The sequence below is a fragment of the Mytilus galloprovincialis genome, chromosome 10 (genome assembly GCF_965363235.1).
Source record: "Mytilus galloprovincialis chromosome 10, xbMytGall1.hap1.1, whole genome shotgun sequence".
Taxonomy (NCBI): Eukaryota; Metazoa; Mollusca; class Bivalvia; order Mytilida; family Mytilidae; genus Mytilus; species Mytilus galloprovincialis.
Window position 1 is genome coordinate 55,924,121 of NC_134847.1, and position 10,895 is coordinate 55,935,015.

A 10,895-nucleotide genomic window follows, 5' to 3' on the forward strand; every position below is an offset into this window, starting at 1 on the left:
TGGCAATTCTAGTAATCGGAACTGCTACCCGTTTTCCCCTGGTTGAAGTCCTTGAGGAAAAAAATATGGACCACTAGTGGTACCCTACTGAAAATGCATTACGAATAATTGCACTCTTGTAACCTATTGTTATCTCCTCTTTATATAACTAAATTGTTGAAATTTAGATAGTTTTATCTCCCCTTATATAACTATATTATTGAATTTAAAGTATTGTTATCTCCCCTTTATATAACTATATTATGGAAATTTAAATTATTGTTATCTCCCGTTTATATAACTGTATTGTTGAAATTCAAAGTAAAGTTATCTCCCCTTTAAATAACTAAATTGTTGAAATTTAAATATTGTTATCTCCCCTTTATATAACTATATTATTGAATTTAAAGTATTGTTATCTCTTCTTCATATATCTATATTATGGAAATTTAAATTATTGTTATCTTCCGTTTATATAACTGTATTATGGAAATTTAAAGTCTTGTAATCTCCCCTTTATATAACTAAATTGTTTGAAGTATTGATATCTCCATCTCCCCTTGACCTGCCTACTCAAAAAGATAACATTTCCGGAACCATTTGTTGTCTTTAAAAACAAAAGTTTTCTCCATGTATCAAAATCATGCAGAATATGTGATAATTTTCAATTATGACTTATTTCGATATTGTTTGTTAAGGTTTCATAACAACAAATTTGAAATTTTATATACATGAGTTCATTTTATATTGTTTATTCTTGACAATGTATATTATTTACATGTTATTTTTATAGAAATCTGATAGAAGCAGTACAGAAAAGTCATCTTATGGATCTCGTGAAGGTTTGAAATACAAAGCCTCGTCCAGCTCCTCAAGGACTGTGATTACTGCTTCAACTAGGTCTACTGACCTAGATACAAGACATTCCAATAGGTCTGGTGACCTGAGGCATTCCAGTAGGTCAGACGAATACTTTGAGGTAAGCAGAAAATAATTTACATCTTTCATATTTTGACTGATAATCTAAGCATGGGCAATGCAGTGAAGCAAAATTTAGGCATCCATAGAACATATACATATTTAACTGAACAATTTAAATTGTGTTATTGCTATCATTTGATATTTTCCTCTACATTTAAAAATATTGAAATGAAATAAAATATCTGAATAACTAATAATTATTCAGTCTTTCTTTTTGTATTATAAATTTAATAACCAACTTAGGTAAATAAAGTTATCCAAAACATCATTAACAGTTTTAAAATTTCCAATTCATTCCACAAAATAGATATTATCTTAAAAAGTGAAACATATTTGGTTGTGGACACTCAAATTATTTAAATGACAGAAACATATTTATATATGTAATTTGTTTTTAAAGATGTAAAAGACCTTACAAAAAACAAAAATAGAAATGAGTTGCTAAGAAAGTATTTGAAGATTTTCCATAGTTTCTAAAATACTATTGTGGACTCATTTGAGTCATTTAAAAAATGGAATTATAATTGTTTAATATTCATGTGTTAAGGCACAATACCCCCTTTTAAATGATGGAGGTTAATTGTTTTAATGCCTTCCTGCTTTTTAATTCAAAATGCTAAATTATGCTTTAAGTAGGCTTAAATAAAAGTTATATTCACATGCCTAGTGTATGATAGTTTTCACTCAGTGAAATGCTTATACTTCTGTGTCAATTGTACCAAATTTGACCAGGGTCATGTGGAAGATGTGTACTTTAAAATGTCTTGATTTTGGGAAGTTTTCAAAACTTAAGAAAACTAAAAAAAAATTTCGCTCAAACTTTACATTTCACCTTTTCTTCTCGTAAATTTAGCTTCCACTGTGAATTAAGATTATTAGACTTTAAATATTATAAATGAATGAAAAGAGAAATAATTATTACTTTTTAATTAGTCTAAAATGAGAGAGAACCAAACAAGAGTAGAAAGCATATACAGTGGTACATATGAGGTAAAACACTATAACACAGAGAATTGTAGTTATATCATTAACATTAATTCTTTCCTTGTTACAGCTGTTCTACAATAGTGTGTTGTACAAACATTTGATTTACTCCTGTATTGCTATTGGATAAAAATTGACACTCCTTTCTATTCATTTGACCAATCATATCTATTCTCTATAAACTCACTGATACTCCCCTGTCATTGTCCTGCAATGTAATGCTTGAGCTAACCTTTAACCCTTTCCTCCATAGTGACACCTTTTGATGCCACCCCCTTTACTCAATAATGACATCTTTTGACGCCTGTGTAGTACCTCAGTTGAAACGCTTTGACTACAAAGTGTATGCTTCAGACTTTATAAAATTTGCATCCAATATAAAAAGGATATTCATAAGAATATCTGACTCAAATTTTTTTTTCTCACAAATTGTGTATATTTTAAAGCATATTTTTAGCATTTTATTGAAAAATCCTATGTGAATCAAGTATGCAAAAAAAAAAAATGTCAATGGAGGAAAGGGTTAAAGCAATTTTGAAAGAAAACCTTCCAAACTTTTGTTGAACATACTTTTGCAGACCAGCTATAATATTAAAAGGTGATTAACCTATTTCATTTTATTAATCTCAGAAAATCATCATTTTGAAATACCATTGGTTTTATAGTTTATATTTGTATAAAGTATAATGATGCTTGAATAGTATTTATTTATAGGCATAGTATCATTCTTCTTATTTTGGCATTACCTATTTTATTATCTGTTAAATGCAAAAGCTTCATGCTAGTAAATCCTTTGCTTTATGAAATGATTAGTTGTATGTAGTAAATGTGGTTCTATAATCTTTCTATCTAGTCAATCAAAATTAAAGATTTACATATTTTTGTTTTAAAGATATTAATATTGGATTTATCAGAATAGAATTGAGAATATAGGAACTTTTCAAGATTTATTCAACTCAAAAGAAAGAAGACTAGAGTACTTTAAAGAATTTTACTAATTCATGAAATTTATTTCTTTGTAATTCCCTCAGTTCATAAATCTAACAAAACATACATCTTATCATGTCTCAAGCCAAACCCATTGCTTGAAAAATCAATCTAATTAATTTTTGGCATTTTGTTTGGTACACAAAGATATTATAGACATGGTGTTCATGAACAAGAATTTAATTTTGCACAGACTACAATTATGCAGTATGCTTGGAATTCCAATATCTCAATTATAGAGTGAGGGCTAGTATAGTTCAGCATTTTGACTTTTCATCAGTTATCAATCCAAGTTCAGTCATCACAATTATATTTCTATTAGCTCACTATTCTCTGATAGAAATGAATGTTCATACCAAATTTACCCACCTTGACTTTCAAATTTTTTTATGAATTGAGTCATTAAATTAAAATATGCTTTGGCTTTAATATGAAAAGGGGGATAATTTGGGATACATTACAAATATGCAACTGTTTTATTTCTGAACGTTTGTTGTTGTTTGTGTTTGGTTTGGGTGTGGAAAAGTAATATCAACCGAATTAAACCTATGAAATTGAATTAAATGAGGTTGAAATTCTTATACATATATTAATTTTTACAGAGAAAACTTAAATCAGAAAAATCTAGGTCTAATCAATACAGTCCTAAACAGCGAAAGAAAAGTTTTGAGGTAATCATTGGTTGTGGTGTCAAAAGTGTTTTATAAAAAACAGTTGTGTGTCAGTTAACATAGATGAGCACATGTATAATTCTTTTCCATCAATATTAAAAAAAAATAGGTTTTGTGTGTTGATACAGTGTGTTAGACTTAATTTAACAAGAAGTTGATTTAGCTTCTGTTTGCTGTTCCCTGTCCACAGTTTTAGTTAGATAGATAGGTAGAAATGTATCCTCAGAAATAACATGTTTTGCACTGATTGAAAAATGAGATATCCCAGAAGTTTTCTATTTGTCCATTTATTTGTCCATCAACAATTTCTGAATCAGTATGGTTTCAAATGCAATATGTTTTTAATCATTTACAAAACCTATTTCCAATTTCAAATTTTTTCTTCAACTTCTTAGTCTCCATTGGGGATTACCCTAAGATTCTTTGAAATATAAGCTATAATATCATGTGTTACTGTTACTCATATGTCAGTTATATAGTTCTGTAAATCTAAATTTAAATGTAATTACTAAGGTCAATGTAAGAGAAGTGGACATGGAACAACAAACAATATTTTTCTTTACTTAGTACCTGAGTGCTCTTTCCAAATAACTATCCTAGATATAACTTAAGATATATTACTTATGTGAAACACCTTGCTTTTTTTATCTGATTCTTTCTGCACAGTAGATGTAAAAACAATGTATCCATTCAATATACTAACATCTCAAGCTATTAAGATTAACTTCCTAACAAAGTTTAGCTATAATCATTGACTTATTTTTTTCAATGAAGTTGAATGGCAGTTATCATTAAGGAGTATTTATATCCATGTCTGCAGCCAGTTCACAATAATATTAGACCAATAATTGCATTTGATATGGTGTGCATGTTTCTTAGATTTTGTTTAAAGAAACCATTTAATGTTTAGTCAGGGACTTTATAAATTTCATTTTTATCACATCAGCAATTTTCAGATCTGTGGAACACTTAAATTCCCATTTGAAGATAAAAGTATGAGCATGGAATTCCATGAAAAAAAACTATGAATTGTGTAAAGATAGTTAGTATTGGGTTTGTTTAAATTTAGAACAGAAACACAGGAAATGTCTATATTTAAACGGTCCATTTTAACTGCTTCTTTTTTAGCTCACCTGGCCATGGCTAAAAATAGAACATAGGGGTAAAATGCAGTTTTTGGCTTATAACTCAAAAACCAAAGCATTTAGAGCAAATCTGACAGGGTAAAATTGTTCAACAGGTCAAGTTCTATCTGCCCTGAAATTTTCAGATGAATCGGACATTTCGTTGTTGGGTTGCTGCCCCTGATATGGTAATTTTAAGGAAATTTTGCTGTTTTTGGTTATTATCTTGAATATTATTATAGATAGAGATAAACTGTAAACAGCAATAATGTACAGCAAAGTAAGAACTAAAAATAAGTCAGTATGACCAAAATAGTCAATTGACCCCCTAAGGAGTTATTGCCTTCATAGTCAATTTTTAACAATTTTCTTAAAATTTGAAGATTTTCAATAACATTTTCCACAGAAAGTACTGTTATAGATAGAGATAATTGTAAGCAGCAAGAATGTTTAGTAAAGTAAGATCTACAAACACATCACCATCACCAAAACACAATTTTGTCATGAATCCATCTGTGTCCATTGTTTAATATTCACATAGACCAAGGTGAGCGACACAGGCTCTTTAGAGCCTCTAGTTCATAAATCTTAGTTATCTTTTACAAAAATCTTCTCCTCTGAAACTACTGGGCCAAATTGAACTAAACTTGGCCACAGCCATCATCGGGGTATTTAGTTTAAAAATTGTGTCCGATGACCTGGCCAACCTACCAAGATGGCCGCCATAGCTAAAAATAGAACATAGGGGTCAAATGCAGTTTTTGGCGTATAACTCAAAAACTAAAGCATTTAGAGCAAATCTGACATTGGGTAAATTGTTTATCAGGTCAAGATCTATCTGCCCTGAAGTTTTCAGATGAATTGGATAACCCATTGTTGGGTTGCTGCCCCTGAATTGGTCATTTTAAGGAAATTTTGCTGTTTTGGTTATTATCTTGAATATTATTATAGATAGAGATAAACTGTAAACAGCAATAATGTTCAGCAAAGTTAGATTTACAAATAAGTTAACATGACCGAAATGGTCAGTTGACCCCTTTAGGAGTTATTGCCCTTTATAGTCAATTTTTAACCATTTTTCGTAAATCTTAGTAATCTTTTACAAAAATCTCCTCTGAAACTACTGGGCCAAATTAATCCAAACTAATTAGCCACAATCATCTTTTGGGTATCTAGTTTAAAAAATGTGTCTGGTGACCCGGCCATCCAAACAAGATGGCCGCCATGGCTAAAAATAGAACATAGGGGTAAAATGCATTTTTTGGCTTATTACTCAAAAACCAAAGCATTAAGATCAAATCTGACTGTGGTTGAATTGTTTATCAGGTCAAAATCTATCTGCCCTGAAATATTCAGATGGATCCAACGACACGTTGCTAGGTTGCTGCCCCTGAATTGGTAATTTTAAGGAAATTTTGCAGTTTTTTGTTATTATCTTGAATATTATTATAGATAGAGATAAACTGTAAACAGCAATAATGTACAGCAAAGTAAGACCTTAAAATAGGTAAACATGACCAAAATGGTCAATTGACCCCCTAAGGAGTTTTTTTTTTTTCCCTTTATAGTCAATTTTTAACAATTTTCATAAAATTTGTAAATTTTTACTAACATTTTCCACTGAAACTACTGGGCCAAGTTCATTATTGATAGAGATAGTTGTAAGCAGCAAAAATGTTCAGTAAAGTAAGATGTACAAACACATCACCATCACCAAAACACAATTTTGTCATGAATCTATCTGCGTCCTTTGTTTGATATTTACATAGACCAAGGTGAGCGATACAGGCTCTTTAGAGCCTCTTAGTTTTTATGCCCATGTGAACAACAATATATATAGTGATACCAGCAGGGTAATGTCATTAACTTTGCACTTTCGGTTTAAACAATATTACAGATTTTTTGGTCATATAATTCTATTGTAGGTTATATAGTATTTTGACATTGTTTCAGGGATATACTCAAGGCACCTTAAATGAATTAGAAAAAGCATAACACATACAGTAACCTTGAGCACAATGATATTTTATACATTGCACAAACATATATTCAGCTTGTGTTTTAAATTTTGTATTGTAGATTGAAAGTTTACATTAAAACACAGGTATACGTCAATGCATGAGGTATTCATATAAGGATTTCTGCCATCTGTTAAAATACATTATATTTGTGACATTCCATTAGAGAAAATCAAATGGAAATAAGAAAACAATACATGTAACTAAATTATTTCCTGAAAGATGTGAGATAATATCTGCTTGGACTGTCTAAGTATTCTTTTTTGACACAGACATTTTCTCCTTTTAATTTTTTCTTTCTTTTTTCAAACAAATAATTAGATATGCAGATATCCTTAATTGAATGAAAAGCTATTGCTACAACGAAAATTCTATTTATCAGATTGTATGTTTTGTATATGTCTTCAAGTATAAATTTCATATTTTTAAATTACCTACAATATTATGCTGCTTGCATTCCTGCTCTGTATATGTTGACTCAGGAGCTAGTTATATGTTACAGTACAATCTCTAAAGCTATTTAAGTTACAGTACAATCTCTGAAGAAGCTAGTTATAAGTTACAGTACAAACTCTAAAGTATTTAAGTTACAGTACACTATCTCTGAAGAAGCTAGTTATAAGTTACAGTACAATTTCTAAAGCTTTTTAAGTTACAGTACAATCTCTCAAGAAGCTAGTTAAAAGTTACTGTACAATCTCTCAAGAATCTAGTTAAAAGTTACAGTACAATCTCTCAAGAAGCTAGTTATAAGTTAAAGTACAATCTCTCAAGAAGCTAGTTATAAGTTACAGTACAATCTTACAAGAAGCTAGTTATAAGTTACAGTACAATCTTTCAAGAAGCTAGTTATAAGTTACAGTACATTCTTTCAAGCAAGTTATAAGGTTACAGTACAATCTTACAAGAAGCTAGTTAAAAATTACAGTACAATCTCTCAAGAAGCCAGTTATAAGTTACAGTACAATCTCTCAAGAAGCTAGTTATAAGTTACAATACAATCTCGCAAGAACCTAGTTAAAAGTTACAGTACAGTCAGAAACTAGTGATTTTAAATCAATAATATTTCGCTGCTATAATTTTCTTATTTTTCAAAACATTGGTGTTTATTAAGGGTGACCGTGCTCTAGATTTTTTACCTAAATGACTTATATTAGAGTATCCTTGTTTAAAGTCATTCAGGGATAATCTAGATTTAGTGTATATATACAAACAAAATTAGATAAGTTTATGATGAGATATATGCATGGATGTTGATCAATTTTTGTGAATGTAGCTTTAAGCAAAATGAAAAAAAAAATCAAGAATATTCAATTTTACTTTCCAGTTTGAAACTAAGCTAAAGCAATATAATATGTTATATCACTGCATTCCATGATTTCTACAAATAATGGATGTATTCATGGTTAATTATGGTTTAACAGGTACAAAAAGGAATTAGTAATTTTGACCTGCCTTCCTTATTCTATGTTGACAGGATTCCAGCTGTACATGTATTTTACCATATATTTTTATGTCAAATTATTACAAGAAAAATGATGCTTGCAACAATTGTATTTTAAGCTGAATGGAAAACAAATTTAAGACTTTTAGAAACAAAATTTAGAGTAGTGTTGTAGGTAAAATGATCCACATCTTTGTTTTCCGGCATATTTTGATTATTTGTGTCATTTAGGTATAAGATTCTGCCGAGGAAGAGAAAATTTAATCAAATAAAATACTTTCTATTTTTAGCCTGGTCCATCGCATAAGAAAGGAGGCTCTCATTGGGGGAAGACAAAACAGAAAGTACCATCAAAGAAACAGACTTCTCACGATGATGAAAGAATTCACGAAAAGTCTCGCCACAAGAGAGGTCGTCATCGTGATCGATCGGAAATGTATGAAGTTGATTATTATGATAACCCAGCTCATCAATCACATCACCGGAGCATGGACGATGTTCACATGCAATACATGGGATATCCACAACAACCATTTGTCAGGACATATGATCCTCTACGAACACCACATGGCTATCATCGTCCAGATGTTCCGTGGTATGAAGTCAGACGCAATGATTATTGTTGATTTCACCATTTGCTAGCATTTTTATTACCATGTCTTTCAATTGGAGAACACAAATACAAGGGTGCTTGGATGAATGGAATAAATTGTTTACTTTAAAATGTTATATGATTCTAATCAACAGTTTTTTTTCACAATTTCATTAAATATTATACTGTTTTAAGTCTTTATAAAATGAAGATTTTTTTATTTTTATAAGACTTTCAATGTTTGATTGTGAAATTTCTATTATTGAAAATATATTGTGGTATCTTTCAAAAGATTCATTAGAATATTTATTCATGTATAGCAATAAATTATATCATTACAAAAAAAAGCATTAGGTAAAATGAAGTGTGTTTATATTTTCCTAAAATCAAGGAAATCATTGAAAAGTCTTTATATTTATGGTTGTGATGTTTATGTACAAAGCATATATAATACTCAATATAATAGGGGTTTCACCAGATGCCATGGCCATCTATAAAATGCAACTACCAATGAAATTTCATTTTACATTGGTAATCCTTGTATTGCATGGCAAATGTTTATGAAGTCAGAATAATGTCATTAGCAAGTACTTAGTAATGAAATTATTATACAGCACTTTAAAGTTGTAGGAATTACCATAAATTAAAGTAAATTTTTAAACTAATGTCTTTTGCATAGCAATCAATTTTAATCTGTGTAGTCAAATCTAGAATGTTTTGTGTTGAAACGTTACAAATTTATGTGAAGTTTTTTTAGTTTCTTATTGCACAAACTCGATATTAATGTATTCTGAAACTACTTATAAAGCATCGGCATTATAGGGCTTAGGCAAAGATTAGAATATTTTTTTATGAAATTTGTTTTTTAACTTATACAGGTAAAGTAATTTTACAATAAAAGTTGTTTTTATGCCATATCTTTTTTTTATGTCAGAGAGAAGTTATTATTTAATTTGACTGAAATACTCCACACGAGGTAGAAATTTTGCTAAGCTCCATCTCAGGGATAAATGTATGTCTCGTTATGAAATCAAAATATTAAAAAAAAGAAATCCAGTGTGTGATACATGTTAAGTTTTGTTAATGTTTGTAGTTGTTACCTTATAATCAAACATTTAATTGATCAGGTGTGTGATATTATATAAGCTTGATTGTATAATCAAAATGTAACATAATATTTTATTCACAATATTTACTGAGAATGTGAGAGGAAATTTATTAGAATTCATCAAAGCTATGTGAGAAATTTTCAACTTTTCAATGATCCATTACCCTATTTGTAGCAAAAAAGCAATAAGTTATAGCAGAATTTTATATACCCTTATTCATTAAGATTACATGCTCATATATCCTAAGTCCATGCAGAGCTACTATATATTTCATTAATGATTTTAATTATATTGAGACTTATAATTATCCGTTCAGCAACAAACACTCTTCTATCAAATGATAGCATGACTATAGAGCAGAGTCTTATTATCAATATATTATCATGCATCAGATCTATGGAAAACAAGTTAGAAACACTTTTGAAAACGTGTATTATTAGGTTAATTTGACCTATATATCATACACTGACTATTAATTATCAGGATTTATATTGGATGCTTCAATCTGTAAGATTTGTCCTGAACATGCATGACATATTTGCCACTGGATATTAAGCATACAACCAATATCATCAAAGAGAAAAGAAATACCTTATTTTGTAAATTTCATACTGTTTAGAAGCCAAATCATTTGATATATATAATAGTAATGGAAATCTATAAAGCATTATTGTAAGGATGTGTTGACTATATACTTAAACATCCAAATTGAGGACTGTCATTGTGTATTGTTAACATTGTATGATGGCTACAAATTCTGTATTACATTTAATTATGCAATATAAGTGTCTCATTATATGCTTTTTTATGTCTATATAAGCAATAACCATTTATATTTGTTAATTATGTGTGCTTATTTATATAAAATACAACAACTTTATGTGTCTCACCACAGAATCATGTCTCTTGTATAAAAACCATATCAATAAGGTACAGTGATGAATTATGGGTAATGCTATTAAACGAAATTAATAAATATATGATATAAATAAAGTTTCTCTGTTTA

The 10,895-nt window shown here is 29.3% G+C and overlaps 1 protein-coding gene across 1 annotated transcript in view; it reads left to right on the forward strand.

Annotated features, from left to right (window-relative positions):
* Window positions 1-10,895, forward strand: part of LOC143049532 (uncharacterized) — a 95,062-nt gene extending 84,167 nt beyond the window's left edge. The window contains exons 57-60 of the mRNA XM_076223139.1: window positions 773-958; window positions 1,894-1,950; window positions 3,534-3,602; window positions 8,479-10,895. Of these exons, the coding sequence (XP_076079254.1) occupies window positions 773-958; window positions 1,894-1,950; window positions 3,534-3,602; window positions 8,479-8,814 (648 nt within the window). The 3' untranslated portion in view covers window positions 8,815-10,895. The remainder of the gene's footprint in view (window positions 1-772; window positions 959-1,893; window positions 1,951-3,533; window positions 3,603-8,478) is intronic.